This window comes from Trachemys scripta, chromosome 6 (assembly GCF_013100865.1).
Source record: "Trachemys scripta elegans isolate TJP31775 chromosome 6, CAS_Tse_1.0, whole genome shotgun sequence".
In the NCBI taxonomy this organism is placed as follows: domain Eukaryota; kingdom Metazoa; phylum Chordata; order Testudines; family Emydidae; genus Trachemys; species Trachemys scripta.
In genome coordinates, this window is record NC_048303.1 from 73,737,054 (window position 1) to 73,754,768 (window position 17,715).

At 36.8% G+C, this 17,715-nt stretch overlaps 1 protein-coding gene across 1 annotated transcript in view; it reads right to left on the minus strand.

The window, feature by feature from the left end:
• Positions 1 to 17,715, minus strand: part of CEP120 (centrosomal protein 120) — a 75,332-nt gene that overhangs the window by 41,511 nt on the left and 16,106 nt on the right. The window contains exons 5-9 of the mRNA XM_034773877.1: positions 16,272 to 16,420; positions 6,325 to 6,522; positions 4,315 to 4,542; positions 3,688 to 3,904; positions 1,390 to 1,503 (exon numbers count right to left, since the gene is read on the minus strand). Of these exons, the coding sequence (XP_034629768.1) occupies positions 1,390 to 1,503; positions 3,688 to 3,904; positions 4,315 to 4,542; positions 6,325 to 6,522; positions 16,272 to 16,420 (906 nt within the window). The remainder of the gene's footprint in view (positions 1 to 1,389; positions 1,504 to 3,687; positions 3,905 to 4,314; positions 4,543 to 6,324; positions 6,523 to 16,271; positions 16,421 to 17,715) is intronic.

Consider the following 17,715-nt stretch of genomic DNA (forward strand, 5'->3'; position numbering starts at 1 on the left):
ACTCTGAAACACAGTACAATCTGTGTTACATTAGATGTGAGAAATGGCATTTCAATTTTTAAGTTACCACTTTTCAAGTAGAGGAAACCATTTGGAAAAGATAAAATCCCATATGATCATAGCTTTACAGTATGTCTGAGAAGGAATATCGAAGGGGAGGCTACTTTACTATCCACTTTAAAATGGGCACTCATTACTTATATAGCACTGGTAAGTATACTCAATTTGACAAAATAGGTAAACAGAGGGTCTTTCGGCACTAATTTTAGAACCTGACGCTGAGATTTTAGGGAGCATCAAAACGTGTAAAAAACACCCATTAAGAATTTAGTTAGCATGTGCAATAAAATAACACGTTAGTTACATGCAAATTACCAAGGAAAATGGTTGGACACAGATTCTAAAAGCTTTCCTTGAAGGGATGAAGTATCAAATAGTCTGGATAGATCCTTTGCTTGGAAAGAAGCAAACTCCCAGGCTTGGGAGTGTGGAATGAAAGTGCTTAGATTAATAATGCCTCTCTTATTTAGAACTTTTTATCCTCAGATCTCAAAGCACTTCAAAGAAGTTTTATCTCCATTTTTCAGGTGGGGATATTGAGGCACAGAAGGATTGTGTGTCTTGCCCAAGATCAATCGGCTGGCCAGCTAGGCCTCCTAAGTTCCAGTCTAGTGCCCTACCATCTACACCCTACCTTCCCAAATGCTCCTCCAGGGAGCTGACAGCAGGTCAAGTTGTGGGTTTGATGAATGAGGCTACCAAGGCGTAGCTTCTTCAAATCTCAAGAGATAGGTTGAGGAATGAATAAACCTATTTTGTGATCTAAGATAGGGACAGGATTATCTTTTATAATTGAAACTAATTTTAATTAGTTACTACAGCATATCCTTAAAACACTGGTTCTTCTGATTTTGGTCTGTCAAACCTGGTGCAATTTTCTGTCACATTTTTGAAGATGGTCTCGTACTAATAAAAAGAGGTAAAATAAATAAAAACTCATCTATCTTCTGCTGGCTGGTGTTTTGTAGCATTAACAGTAGCAATATAAGAAAGGTACAGGAGAAAGCTAAATACGATGGCTTTCAAAGTATGCTATTCAATATATAGAGGGATCCACGAAAAACTGTTTGAGGGCAGTTAAAAATGTAGTATTTTACCCTTCATTGAAAAGATTCATTAATTGCATTATGTAGCCAAAATGACGGGACAGGAATCAGAGTTCATCACAAGCATTACAAATCTATAGCAACTTACAATTTTAAAAAATGAATCTAACCAATACGGTTGACAAATTTTCAGGGGTATATGGAAACAAATACTTCTATTTTCTGTTTTTAAACAGAGTTGCATTGATTAGAGTTTCTATGACTGAACATTAGTGAGCATTACATGAATTTTGCAGCTCTGACTGTAAAGGCGACTTTGCTCTGCTCTGAGATTTGAAAACTGCTAGTTCTTCAGACTCTTGGTTGTTAACTTCTTTGCAAGATTCAACCACCAGTTCTGAAAGATAATTGTGAAATGACTTAGAAATAACTACTTCCACACTTGCAAAAATGTCTTTTTTTTTAAATAATAAACACCAACAGCAAATACAACTCTGCATTTCCCTCATAATCTATAGATTAACTCCTGTGCTCGTGATTTTTATCCCTGTATGTTTCAGATTAAGAGCCCAATCTAGCTGACTTTTCTCAGAGAAACTCTATTAATGATTAAAGGGCTATTGCCTGAATAAAGGGAGCAGGATTGAGACCCAGAGTTTACCCCGTGTAGTATGGTATAGGATCATTCCCAGAAAGCCAAGTAACAAGAAGTCCATTTAGCAAATAAACTGAGTTCTTGTTGATTCCACTGTTTTAGGAAGTTTAGCCAATCATATTGCTTGACTAATATGCCTCTGAGAACTCCTGAATAATGTTCAACAGACAGTGTCACTGTTTCTTCTGGGTCTTGTTCTTTGATTTTTATTTTATTAAATACAAATATCCCCCTTCGACCACCCCACCCAAAAAACCGACCCACACCTTTGTTGGGTCTCTTTTGTCTATGTTTTTATGCTATCACTGAATGTTTGGGCAATATCAAAAATGCTTTATGGTTGTGATATTTGGTATTGTCCAGGTAATCTACAGATAAATTAATGTGCATTTATAGTCATAAATGTGTTCTCAGACACCGAGTGGCCTACAATTTGTAAAGTATTTACTCACTGAGCTGGTCAAAAAAAGGTCATGAACATTTTGTTTCCATTTTTGTCCAAGTTTCAAATTCCAAAAAATTCCAGCCAGCTTTAGTATATGTATAAAAGCAAACTGTTCATATTGTTTTTTACAATAAGGTCTTATTATTTTGCACCAGGCACTGGGGAAAAGTGACGTGAGTTAATGAATGAGAAAACAAAAATCAAGAACAGTACTTATTAAAAATGTACTGATGTTGTTTTTTTGTTTTTCATTTATTTTGTCAGAAGTAGTTTAGGCTATTTTATTTAGTAAAATAACTCATTGCATTCTGGTTGATTCCCTGATAAAAACTATGTAAAACCAGGAGTTAAGGAAGATTACACATCAGTAACTTAAGAGTAAAACAAATTGCAGAGCTGTTGAATTACCTCAAAAAAAAGCATTGCAAACCCAGGTAATTCAGAGTTAAGATTAACTGAAAAGAAATCTAGATATATTCAAGTATATAAATGCATAATTAAAACACCCAATCCACCTTCACTCTACCCTGCAGTGACTGGATGCAAGAACTACAGTTATGATTAGTGTACAATACTGATTGTAGTTACTGATTACAAGAAAACTGATTTTTAAAATACAATAGGTTTTTTTCCTTCTTCCCACTCCCTCCACACAGTAGAAAATGGGAAAATTCAACTCAACCTTAGCCAAGGAACCAAGACTGGGGCTTCCATAATGGTCAATATTTAGCAAAATTAATTAAATCTAATCCCTCTTCTATTAAATCTCTGATGAGAAATGGGAAAGATTTGGGTTTTGAGAAAAACATTTATGGATTAGCAAATAGAAAATTAGTGAAGTTCTATTGTACATTTAAATATTTAATGTTAATCTGTAAATAGTTTTCCTTTTCTCTTAAGAATTAATCACTCCTAGGGTTCATGAAGTTGCACTACAATATTAAAATTGGCAGCTATTCTTACAAAAAATAGATTTGCATAGACCACTGTTGAGGAGCTGTTTCCCAGTTCCTTAAAGAAGTTTAACTTCAGGGTTAAATATCCTATGCGCCTCCTCTCCTTCCCCATTTAATGTATTTTTTCACATCAGACCTTTTCACCTACAAATTAAAGAAAGTATCTAAGATCTTTATCAAAAATCTATAACCCACCAATTCCCAAATTCAGAGAGAGGTCTTTAGATATTTGTGGCACTGCTGGTCAAACTGCTGTCCATAGACCAGTGGTGGTCTACAGTGCAATGGTTACATGGGACTGGCTCTTCTACTTATTTTCAGTTGCCAACACACATTAAAAAGGCAGCTAGAATACATTAACTTCTCTAATATTTTTTCCACATAAGCGATTCTTATTTGCCACAAGGATATGATCACAAATGGGAGAGGATGAGTCCAGGAGGTAATCTCTGTGGGTTGTGCTATGAAAACATTTAAGAATAGTTGGTTTATAATTATGGATATTGATAGGCATAAATCGCGTACCTTTTTTGTTTAGTTTTGTGCCCTTGTCATATTGAAGACTTTCTACTTCGCTCTCTGTTGCTTCATCTTTTGTGGGAGGAGAATGACCATTCTGAAGCGGGGCAGAAGGAGCACTCTGAGATCTTTGCTGTGGGCTCTTTGTTTTATCCCGTGTGGGAGACAAAACTCTTTTCTGCGAGTGTTCTGGCTCAGTCTGAAGGTCTAAGTGGATCAATGACTGAACAAAATAATACAATTTTCTTATTAATCATAGTTTGCACTGAAAAACTCTTTACTATATTTACAGAATTTGAGATTACTCTTATGGCATGGATAAACAGAGATGGAGCTGTAAAAATAGAGTAACAAATATACTGTAGTCAAGTATCAGGGGGTAGCCGTGTTAGTCTGTATCTACAAAAACAACAAGGAGTCTGGTGGCACCTTAAAGACTAACAGATTTATTAGGGCATAAGCTTTCGTGAGTAAAAACCTCACTTCTTCGGATGCACCGAAATATACTGTAGCTTGTTCTTTCAGGCTTTTCTTTTCATGATTTAAAGTGTAAAATCTGATTCAACAAAATCAAACTTATTTTTTATCTTTTAGAACAGCAGCTGAACCACAATCTAAATGAGTGGATTGTACCTGGGTATTTATGCCTTCCTTTTGTAGGGTTACCGATACCCCAACAGTAGGACCCATATCTAAGGCCAATGGTGGCAATTTTTGCTTGGCTCTATTTGGTGGAACAAGGTTGAATGCCCCTTCAACTGCCACAGGGTTCTGATCAATCTCCACATTTCCTTTCTTCAGCAATCCAGTTAGTGGTATTTCAGTGCTTCCAAGAGACTGGTCCCCACAGCAAAGATGGATCTATTGTAAAAAGAAGTGCTCAGAAAATAACTTTGATATGTATTTACATCTCCCACTGCCAATGTCTGAAACTGAACTCTTTCTAAAAAGAAATGAAAGAAACATTAAGAGGCCAGCCCCTCTCCAGTCTCTTTACGCTGAATAAAGGGGCTGGAGTGGTGTAAATAGACCCTAAAATCTCTGTATCAATCTGGGTAAGGATTCTCTCAGAGCAGGCACTGTAGTACATAGCCAAGATACACTATTATCTACACCACAGTGAGGTAGGCTGTCTATACTAGCAAGCGAAAGACAAAACTTTTGTCGTTCAGAGGTGTTTAAAAACACCCCCACCCCCAAAAGACAAAAGGTTTGCCCATGACAAGTGTCAGTATGAACAGCACTTTGTCAGCAGGAGTGCGCTCCTGCTGACAACACTAACAGTGCTCGTTGGAGGTGGAAGTTTTTTGTCGGCAGGAGAGCCAAACAAACGGCGGCTGCAGTGTGCGCCCTTTACAGGCACGGCTGTAGCAGCACAGCTGTGTTGCTAAAAGCTGCATAGTGTAGACATAGACATATGCAAAGGGAAAAAGGTAAGTTACGTATCTGTATGCATCCACATACTTCAAGTATCATCCTAACAATAAAGACTTTATGAACTACTAACGGAAGTCTAGAGCTCTTTAATTCCTGGCTTAGGGTCATTATTCTGTGCTCAAATACATGCACCCAACTCTTATTGATTTCAAGAAGAATTTGCTGCTTTGCACACCTGGAGTAAAGTTTGGTCCTAAGGAGTGCATATAAGCATATCTATTCTCGCAACATGGGTTCCTTTTTAATGTATATACGTTCCCCCCCCCAAAAAAAAAAGTTTATCTGGAGAAAAGAACAGCTATTCTTTCTTGTCTTTGTTAAACCCTATCAATAAATCTGATCCTCCTTAACAATAAATATGCCTTTGTAGCAAATGATGAAGGCTTTGAATGGTGCAAAGCACTCTGACATCAATTCAGCAAAGCACGTAAGTATGTGCTTAACTTTAAACAGATGAATAATTCCATTCATATCAATGGAGTCACACAAATATAGACCAGATGAGGATCCAGCCCACTATGCTTATTTCAAAAAAGTGTTACAATAAGAATTTGTTCTTTTAAAGTGATAAAGAAAAAAAAATATGCCAGTCAGACATACAAGTATTTTGTATCAAGGCAGGTTGTCATCAGGGTTAAATTCTAATATGCCAGCTCAGCACAGTCCTATCTACAGAAATAAAACTTTAAAGAATCTTTGTAAACAAATGCTATTCAATTGTGAAATGCAATCATCCGAAATAAAATAATTTTAGGTACATAGTAATATTATTTAAATCAATTACAATGGTTTAAAATATACATTTTTGAAACAAAACTGTATAGTTCAGTAGAGAAAAGGTACAGCAGGAAAAAAAAAACCTATAAAATCAGCTCTATGCTTCACATTTAGAGAACAGACTAATAAAAAAGGACAAAATGTGTTATGTTTGCCATATGGCTTGCTCATCAACTGTGTCACTTATGTCCCACTCCTACTCCCATTTGGGAATTTTTCTTTTGACTTTAATGGGAGCAGAATCAAGCTCTGAAAGGGGGTTTATAAATATTACCCAGTAAGCTCAAAGATGACAAGACAAAAGATTAGCCGTCTATATAATATTATTGATTTTGAAGTCTACTTCATTAAAGTTCTAGACTGGTAAGTTTAGATCCAAATAGAATTTTACTTAATGTAGGTTACCATAGGTGAGAAGAAACTATTTACCTGTATTTTTGGCTGTGCAGAAAAATATACTTGAAGGACTTCAACGGTACTGCGTATTCGAACTGATGCTCTCTCTGGCTCAAAGTTCGGATTGATTAGATCAGTGAAGGGTTCATTTGTTACATCATTTCCCAGTAACGAATAGTAAAAGAAAAACTGAGGCTGTCGTTCTGGAAGTTTCATTGTACTAGGAATTAACTAAGTGTGGGGAAGAAAAAGCAATTTATTTTTTACAAACCAATAATTACAGCTGCCTTCAAGCATCTGCTTAGAGTTATAAATACTGTAGCAAAAAAAACCTGTCTCAAACTCCAGAAGACCAGACTAACCTAAATCCCAGATTGCAAGACTGTTTTAAAATATCCGTATACATGGAGAGTCAGTCTTTCTATTAATGGCCAGACTCTGCCACTTTTCTTCAGGCTGAGTGATACTTTACTTCAGATACAATCCAAACGACTGCAATGGGACTACTTGTGGGGTAGCTTTAATTTGTATTAGGGCTGTTGATTTATCACAGTTAACTCATGCGATTAGCTCAAAAAAATTAATCACGATTAAACAGATGTGTAATCCCACTGTTAAACAATAGAATACCAATTGAAATGTATTAAATATTTTTGGATATTTTTCTACATTTTCAAATACATTGATTTCAATACAGAATACAAAGTGTACAGTGCTCACTTTATATTATTTGCATTGTAAAGACAATTAACAAAATAAACAGTATTTTTCAATTCACCTCATACAAGTACTATAATGCAGTCTCTATCGTGAAAGTGTAACTTACAAATGTAAATGTTTTTTTGTTACGCAACTGCACTCAAAAATAAAACAATGCAAAACAAGTACACTCAGTCCTACTTCTCGTTCAGCCAATCACTAAGACAAACAAGTTTGTTTACATTTACAGGAGATAATGTCACCAGAAAGTGAGAACAGGAGTTTGCATGGGACTTTTGTAGCCGACATTGCAAGGCATTTATGTGCCAGATGCACTAAAGCAGAGGTTCCCAAAATGGGCGATACCACCCCCTGGGGGGCGCTGGAACGATCCAGGGGGGCAGTAGTAGCCTCGGGTGCAATTGGGGGGCATTGAATAAAAATAAGGGGGCGGCGGAAGCATAAAGAAAGAAGAGACTATAAGAAAAATTTTAAAAACCGTTCGTACATGTTTCATCTGTTGTGTAACAGAGTTAAAGTTGTAGTGATGAATTTATTTGGAAAATAAAGTAACAAGTTATAACCGATCAGGTGTCAAGTCCGCCAACAGCTCTTAACAAGCAAGTGTTGGCAGGCGAGCATGTCTCGCATTGTCGGGAAGTCCAGCATACATCGGCAGGAATATGTGCCTGTAATGACTTGTTTACAATACAATACTATAAATAGACGACATGTATGAAATCTAATTTAGATTGTTTTTGAATTGTGTAAAAAGCAGTTAACAATAGTGCAATAAGTATTTAAAAAAAATTTATTCATATTCGATACCTTCGATCTTTACGGATTACGGATCACACACAAAGCAAATTGTATTTTTGTTGTTTCAGTAGAACAGCAATTTACACGTGAGTATTTTTATACATTTTATTACATATCTATCGTATGTTTCTGTGTCTCTACTGTTTACTACTAATAAAATCGTAGCAGGCTTGTGTCGGTACAGTACTATTTGAAGTGTACAGTCAATATATTTGTCATATTTTTTATTACATTAACGAAAACGGGAATGAAATCGTAAAAAATCTATTATTAACATTTATTTATATCTATTGAATCATCTGTGTTAACTGGTAAATAAGGCGTGTGTTAATAAGGAACAATTATTTAAATAAGGGCAAACTAAAACAAAACTATTAACTGATTTTTAATTGCACATTGATTATTTTTTAAATTAATTATTTCTTGATAAATTTCGTTTGATATTTGACAATTTAATATCAAATACATATATCTAATGCTGAGCAAAGAACAAAACCCAGTTTATTAGTTTCATTAGTATTTTAGTTTGGTTCTCTTTTGCCGTCTTACGCAAAAACCACTGTATACCTGATGTCGTGGGCAATATTCTAACAACACAACTATTGCAAAAAATTTTGGTTCTGGGAAGAGAAATTGCACTTTTTCAGTTATATAAATTGTTATATATCTTGGTAATTTTATACCCCTATTGTGATAAATAAACACAAATTTTATTTCTTTTACAGATATCATGGCTGAACTCAAGAAAAAATGTAGACAATATAGTATTGAATATTTGAACTATGGCTTTATTCAGTCGCCTACAAACAATACATTACCGATGTGCCTGATTTGCCAAAAAGTTTTATCAAATGAAGCTATGAAGCCTTCAAGACTACAAGAACATTTGACAAAAGTTCATGCTGATAAGATAGATAAGGATTTATCTTATTTTCAAGCACTTAAAGAAAAATTGGAGACAGCTGACATTGGATGCTATTGAAAAGAGTTTTGCCAAAGAAGATGACGATGGGTTGCATGCTTCTTACAACAACATTTCGTTACTGATTGCTAAAATCGGGAAAACCACATATTATTGGTGAAGAACCAATTCTACCGGCTATAAGTGAGGTAATACGCACTATGCTACACAAGCCAGCGTCTGATATTACCAAGAAAATTTCTTTGAGCAATAATACAGTGCAAAGAAGAATTGATGAAATAGCTAAAGATGTTGAAGACTCATTATGTGAGTATTTAAAAACATCCCAGTTCTCTATACAGCTTGATGAGTCAACTTTGCCAGGAAATGAAGCCTTACTTTTAGCATACATGCGATTCATTTGCCAAGAATTATTATTTGCTAAAAATTTGCAAACTGATACTAAAGGAGAATTGATATTTCATGCATTGGAAGAGTTTTTTAAAAGAAAAAGAAATCCCCGAGTAATATCTTGTCAGTTGCTACTGATGGTGCTCCAGCGATGATAGGGCGCTATATGGGTTTTCTTGCATATTTAAAAAAAGCGGTTCCGAATGTATTCGCTGTACACTGTGTCATTCATCGTCAACATTTAGTTGCCAAAAATCTGAGTGAACGCCTACATAGGTCATTACATTATGTCATTAAAGCAATCAACAAAAATCAGAAGCAATTCATTGAATGACAGATTGTTCTGGACAACTTTGTATTGAAAACAATGAAGAATTCAATCGCTTGCTGCTTCGTACAGAAGTTCGTTGGCTATCAAAAGGTGCCTGTTTGGATCAGTTTTATAAACTCTTTGACTCAGTGCTAGAGTTCCTAGAAAACAAAGATGATGCTTTACGAGCCAACTTGATTGATTCCAAAAATGACAGCTTATTTAACAGACTTGTTTAATACATTTAATGAAACAAATTTACAGCTCCAAGGCGATGAGCTGAATTTAATTAAAACAAAAACTGTTATTTCCGCATTTGTAGCAAAACTTCTTCTGTACAAACGAGATTTAGGACGAGGAGAATTTAGCCAATTTCCAAAATTTATCAACAGTAGAAAAACATGATGATGACTTGCTTACCTATTCTCAGCACTTGGAGGCTCTCCATTCTGACTTCAATCAACAATTTGAAGATATTCTTAAAATGAACATACCCGATTGGGTTTTGGACCCTTTTTCAGGTACAAACACAGAAGAATCTCCAAAATTACAAGAAGAACTGATAGAAGTAACAACAAATGAGGAATTGAAATTTAAATTCAAAGACGGCTACCAACAGTTCTGTCTGAAAAAGCAGATACCTACACTTTATCCTGGATTATGGGCTATAGTACAAAAGTTTTTAATTGCATTTCCTTCATCATATTTAGTGGAACGTGGGTTCAGTGCAGTCACAAATCTGTTAACTAAAAAAAGAAACGGACTGCAAATAGCTAAATCGCGGTGATTTAAGAATGCTGCTGACAAAAATAGAGTCGAACATTAATAAATTGATATCAGTGCACCAGGTTCATCCTTCTCATTAGGATTATTTTTAATGTTATTCGTAATTTTTATTTTAATATTATCCTTTGTTATCTTAATTTTCTGTGTGTAATGTCAATGTTACTATGGTCGATTTTAATAAATTTAATTTTATAATTTCAAGCTTCAAGGTGTCTTATTTACAACATCTTTCTTTACTATATTGTAGGACGTAGGCAGAAATATAGATACATAAAAGAACGCAAATTTGTCACTGCATCTTTCTGTTTGTTCGCTTAAAGAAGGTAGATTTCCAGGGGGGCACTGAGGGTTAGGGTTAGGGTTAGATGATGAAAATGATGATGCGTTGGTCTGCACTGCTTTGGATTGTTATCGAGAAGAACCGGTCATGAGTATGGATATGTCTCTTCTGTAATGGTAGTTGAAGCATGAAGGGACATATGAATCTTTAGCACATATGACACGTAAATATCTTGCAATGCTGGCTACAATAGTGCCGTGTGAACACCTGTTCTCACTTTCTGGTGATATTGTAAATAAGAAGGCGGCAGCATTATCTCTTCTAAATGTAAACAAACTTGGACTGAGTGGATTTGTAGGCTCTAAAGTTCTACACTGTTTTCGTTTTGAATGCAGGTTTTTGTTGTGGTTTTTTTTACATACAAATGTAGAATTAAGTTCAACTTTTATGATAAAGAGATTGCACTACAGTACCTGTATTAGGTGAATTGAAAAATGTAATTTTTTTTACAGTGCAAATATTTGTAATCAAAATTAAATATAAAGTGAACACTGTACACTTCGTATTCTGTGTTATACGAATTTCAATTATATTTGAAAATGGAGAAAACATTCAAAAATATTTAAATAAATGGCATTCTATTATTGTTTAACAGAAGAATTAATCGCTTGACAGCCCTAATTTGTATTACACATTAGTGCCTAGAGGACCCAACTGAAATCAAGGCCCCAACAAAATAGGAACTGTACAAAGACCTAATAAGAGTGTCTAGATTCTCAGCACTTTGGAAACAATCAAACAAACAATGGAGGTCAGAGAGACAGATGTGTAATGACTTGCCCAAAGTCACAGAAGTTAATGGTAGAGATGGAAATAGAACCCAGGTTTCCTGATTTCCATTTCAATGCCCCAGCAACTAGATCATACTGTAGTACTAGGATTTTATAGTTGTATTTTGTATAATTTAGAATGAAGGATAAATAATAATAATGTAGCATGTATTGATGTGTGATATGATTTGACCATATTCTGCCAGCCACCCTTCCTGAAAGCAGAAAGAAATGGTCTCATGTGCCACTGGTAAAGATGCATCTACCAGAATCTTGAGTCTGAAGCTGATTTCAAGGCAGTAATAGATCTTTAGGGTCACCGCTTTGTTGTAGGTTTAAAATTAGTATTTTGAAATAAGTAAAAAGAATGCAATGATTGCAATGCAGGAGAAAACAATTTGATGTTTCTGTTCAAATGTTCTCTGTAAATTGATCCTGTTGTGTGTGAATGAGGAACATGTGTGTTAGAAGGTAAGTGTGAAGGCCATCACTGGACCGACGTTCTAAGGAGGACAGACAAAGGCGCCAGAAGATTGCAACATGGCCTTATTGAGATGTCAAAGGAGGGCAGATTGACAACTCTAAAGATGAGGCAAGGACCTATCTAACGGGACAAGACAGCTGTGATCAAAACCAGCATGGGGTAATTCCCCAAGAGACTAATGAAGAAATAAAATAAAGAAGAACAATTTAAGAAAACAAGCACTTGTCAAATGACAATTGATTACAGCATGACGGTGCAAAATTAATTGGTCCCAATGCAGGAAAATCACTATATAAAGAGGATGCTTTGCCATTAAATTTTGGGTTCGTCCTGCCAAGAGTTCCCTAGAGCATCATGTCGCAACTAACAGAACCCGGCTCCTCCCTGCCCGCGATCAACCTAGCTGGCCACTAGGTTGCCCTGGACTGGTAACTATAACATCGACTGGCGGCGAGACTGAATGCATATGCTAATTGTTGCCTTTTCCCCTGAAAAAGATCCCATGTGCTTCTTATAAGCATAACAATACCACTTTCAAATAAGGTACTCAATGTAAAAGTAGCAAAATCTGGTCCTATGATTCCAATCAGTTTCTTTATAAAGCTCTAATTTTGTTTCCCTATGATTTGGCATGGAAAATTCCTAAATTTACTCAAGGAAAAGAAAAATATTTCTGTAAGGTTTGAAGAAAGTTCAAATAACTTGAGTTACAGATCATTTAAAACCTACACTGACTTGAAAGTATTACTTATCTAACAATTATGTATCCTTGTAATTCAAAAAGCAGCTTGTTGTGAATGCTCCACATTTTCCATTTGTTAAATCTCTCTAAATTTATTTATGTCTATATTTGAAGAAATAGGTTATATTTAATTAAAGTTATTGTTTGGATAGTTTTGAGCCCAATTACTGTGTGAGAGAGCGAGCATGTTGTCTTTTCTGGGCTGGTTGCATCTTAGAAAGAACTTAGGATGACTTAGGGTATTTCTATAGGAAACAGAGCTTCCTTAACCTCAAGATGGAGGACCAAAAGTTTTCAAGCTTCAGCTAAGTAAGTGTGTAACATTGTATTAGGGAGAAGTTCTCCACATTTAAACTTGCAACTACAGTTCCATGATTAGGTTGATTTGATTGATTGTAATTCTAAATTTAATTACACAAAGAAATTTAAAAAAAAAAAAACACAACAAAAAACCCAACAACTTGGCAAGTTCCAAATAACAAAAAAACAAAAAACAAAAACCACTATTTTAGAAATCAGTTAAGGTTGCTGAGTGATGCCAATGTACTTTTAATGTACCTATCTCACCGCTAACAAACCCAAATGCTGAAGACAATAAATGAATGGTTTGACATCATAAATCTTACACTGTCCACATAATAAAATTATTCTTACCAAGTATAAAGCAATGTATAATTTTTCAAAATACAACTTTAAATCTAGCCCAAAATTAATACTATTCTTTCACCAGAAAATGATAAAGATTTAGAAGATAAGTCTTGCATTGGAATACAGGAAATGGGAAAACAATAGCCAAACCATTACTTTTTCACATACTATAAACAAGGGGTAGGCAACCTATGGCATGCGTGCCGAAGGAGGCACGCGAGCTGATTTCACTGCTCTACAGCCAAAATGCTTCTGAAATAAATGTAGTCAAACTTTACTAATTCTGGGTCACTGAGAACGAAAATGATGCTTAAAATTGTTGATTGGCTCTAGTTTTCAAGATATGCTATTGGGCCAGTATATACGACCCTTGACTTAGGAATGGCGGAGGATAAGTGAGTTATAAAGGGAAGGGATCTCAATTTAAACCAGAAATGATTAAAATACATCTTTGACTGGATCTATGAATAAATCTATGACTGGGTTTGGACAATACTTGCTTTTTAGGCAAAACAATGAATGATGCAATCTGAAGCTGGTATTGCGTCATACATGATATGAATTGCATCATGTTATTCCTTGAAGTCATTGATGTAAGCTTTGTTATGATTGCATCATCCCTCTGCTGAACAAATTGCCCTATATCAGCTCTAGAAATCATACAGTGTCGTGCTCTCTTATTTGTCAGTGTTTGATTTTGCAAAGGGACACATTTCTGTTTAGCCAAAGTGAGCAGAGATGCTTCGTACTTGTGTGAACAATGCAGATAACTTCTGCTATGTTTGTGGTGAAGTGACTTTTGCATCACAAAAGCGCAGTATAACCATTATGGTTAAGAAAGCCTATCGCCTTTATTTTGGCTGCAAAATTGGAGATCAGGACAAGACGTGGGCCCCAGATATATGCTGTAACACTTGTGCAACAAATCTTCGCCAGTGGTTGAACAGGAAAAGGAAATCTATGCCTTTTGCAGTGCCAATGAAGCAACTGTTACTTCTGCATGGTGCCTCCAGTTGGGAAAGGTGTGTCAAAGAAGAAAAAGTGGACTGTGCATTATCCAAACATTCCATCTGCTATGCGCCCAGTATCCCACGGAGGAGGACTGCCGGTTCCTGATGCACCAGAATCACTCTCACTTGAGTCTGATGAGGAAGAGGACGAAAATTCTGGTCCTGAACCATCAATGTCACAGGACCCACATTTTCTCCCATCATCCTCCTCTGAACCACACCTCATAACACAAGGTGAACTGAATGACCTTGTCAGGGATTTGGAACTACCCAAGAGTAAGGCAGAGCTGTTGGGCTCCAGACTACAGCAGTGGAATCTCCTGGCAGGTGATGTTTGGGTTTCCATGTTCCGTGACCGTCAAAATGATCTTGTCCCATTCTTCTTCATGGAAGGTGATCTTGTAGCCTGCAACAACATCGATGGTGTGATGGCAGCCCTCAACATCGTTCACGATCCAGATGAGTGGAGACTGTTCATTGATTCATCGAAGACGAGTCTTAAAGCTGTTTTACTGCATAATGGCAATGTTTTGCCATCAATTCCAGTTGATCATGCAGTCCACATGAAGGAAACCTATGATAACATGAAACAACTTTTGAGGTGCATAAACTATGACCAACATCAGTGGCAGCTTTGTGGCTATTTGAAGGTTGTTGCTCTCTTGCTTGGTCTGCAGACTGGATACACAAAATACTGCTGTTTTCTCTGCGAATGGGATAGTCGTGCAAGAGATTCCCACTACATCAAGAAAGATTGGCCACTCCGACAGCAATTGGAGCCTGGGAGGAAAAATATTCAGCATCCACCACTTGTTGAATCAAGGAAGATTTTGTTACCACCCTTACACATCAAGCTGGGTCTGATGAAGAACTTTGTCAAGGCCATTGACAAAACACAAGCAGCTTTCAAGTACCTCCGTGGAAAATTTCCAAGGTTAAGTGAAGCTAAGATAAAGAAAGGTGTCTTTGTTGGTCCTCAGATTCGTGAACGTCTTCGAGATGATGCATTTGACCATGCACTGCGTGGCAAGGAAAAGATGGCATGGAAAGCCTTCCAGTTTAGTGGCAATAAATTTTCTCGGAAACAACCAGGCAGACAACTACAGGTTGTTGGTGGAAAACCTCCTCAAGGCATACAAAAGCCTTGGTTGCAACATGTCACTAAAGAGACATTTTTTGCACTCTCATCTAGATTTTTTTCCACCGAACTGCGGAGCAGTGAGCAACTAGCACGGCGAGCGATTTCACCAGGACATTGCAACAATGGAGAAACGCTATGAGGGCAAATGGAACCCATCAATGCTTGCAGACTATTGCTGGACAGTGACAAGAGATGCTCCATTTAATGAATACAAGAGACAAGCCAAGAAGCGCCGAGTAGACACTGAATAGGACTAAACTATGTACATAATAGTTTTTTGCCTTTTGTTTCATAATAAAAGTTATTTATATAACCCTTTTGCTGATTTTTAAAGTGTTACATAAACAGGACAGGTGAAATATTATCATGTAAAGCAACCATAAACACATGAAAAGACCTAGGTTTACAATTTATGATTAAAACTCTACTATCTACACAATATACATAAACATAAAATGTAAAAACTTAAATATCTTAGAAACAGTAGCCAGTCGTTTTAATTGTCATTTGATTTCAGCACATCAAAATACATAATAAATAGCACATTTTATCTCTGAAGCAGACGACTTCTCAAAAATTGTAGACCAGAGTTTTCATCAGTGGCACTCACAGTGCCCGGGTCCTGGCCACTGGTCTGGAGGGGTGGGGGGGAAAAATCTGTATTTTAATTTAATTTTAAATGAAGCTTCTTAAACATTCTAAAAACCTTATTTACTTTACATACAACAATAGTTTAGTTATATATTATAGACTTATAGAAAGAGACCTTCTAATAACATTAAAATATATTACCGGCACGCAAAACCTTAAATTAGAGTGAATAAATGAAGACTCGGCACACCACTTCTGAAAGGTTGCCGAACCCTGCTATAAATGTTTTATTGGCATAATGGGCTTAAAGGTGAATAATAATCATTACCTGTTCCAACTGTGTGGCAAATGCTATAGTCACAGACAAAACAAAGTATTCTCTGCAATATTCTGCTGGTCCAATTTGATGATAGCCTTCTTCCTCATTCAGGACTGCTACAATATTTTTAGGATCTAACCCACAAAGCAGAGCAGGCACTTTAAGAGAAGAGAATTGAATTTATATGGTTATGTCCTTCTAGATCTCCAGATCTGTGTATTTTATCTGTTCTTAAATAAAAAAATAATAAACAAAAATCCCCACACACAACTGAAACCCTCCCGCCCCAAAATTACATCATGGAGCATTAGACTGATATCCACCTGGGCTACTAGCAGAGTTGGAACCTTTAGATCCATCACACAGACAAGGATTGCTTGAGCTAACAACATAACTAATAGCAGTATCAGACTGGCATCTTCTATGTGGACCAGAACATTTTACCAGTGGGTTTCACAGGCATCTGCTTATAGCAGAGGAATTGAGAGACTCGGGTGACTTGGGAATCCCAGGCTCTGGAGGGAAGTGTGCTTTAGCAGACACTGACTCACATGCCCATTCCCACACTAGGCACGACTCCTTTTGCCCTGTCTCCTCCAAATTATCCCTGTCTCTGCCCCATCTCCTCCTTGTTCCTGGCTCCTCCTGACCACTCCCATTCCCTCACCTAGTTAGTCTGGCTCCACTCCAGGTTCCTCATTGGAATTTTAGTCTTCTTCTCCAAGCAAACCTTAGTCTCACCCCACCTACATATACAGCCTCCAGTTGTCCCTCCCCCTACTATATTCGCCATCTTCATTGACATCCATTGCCCACTTCCCTCCTTCCTCTTTGTCGGAGTCTCCTTGCCCAGCAACTCCAGGTTCTCCTTCTGCACCACAGTTCCTCTTTAGATCTGTAGCCTTTCATCCCACTGTAGTCTTGAGAGGAGAGAGAAGGACAGGGCCCTTCTCTTACACAATCTTTCCCAGTGCCTCCACCCAGAACACAAGTGGAGGTCATGCCTGGACAAGGAGGTGTGGGGAAGAGGAACAACATGGGTTTCCCCATCTCTCCTTGCTGCCCAGCTGGCTTTGAGGGAAAAGAGAAATGATTCTTTCATTGTGCATTGTTATATTTGAAGATCTCAAAGACAAGCAGCAGCCATTCTGCTGAGGTTACTACCCCACCCTCCCAGTTTGTCTGGTGTTTCTCAGATTTGGAATCTGATCAGATCACTGTTTTTGGGGGTCAGGAAGAAAATTTTCCTTTGGGGCAATAAGAGCAGGATGTCTAATAGTTTTTCCACCTTCCTCACATCATCATGGAGGCCTGATTTTAAGTTAATAAGGAGTGAAGAATTAAAAGATGAAGTTTTCATCTTAAGTAAAGTTCATAATTTGTCACAATTTGTGGGTGAGAACTCAATATCCCAGAGACAAACTTGAGTAGACTCGAGACCTAGGAGATACCT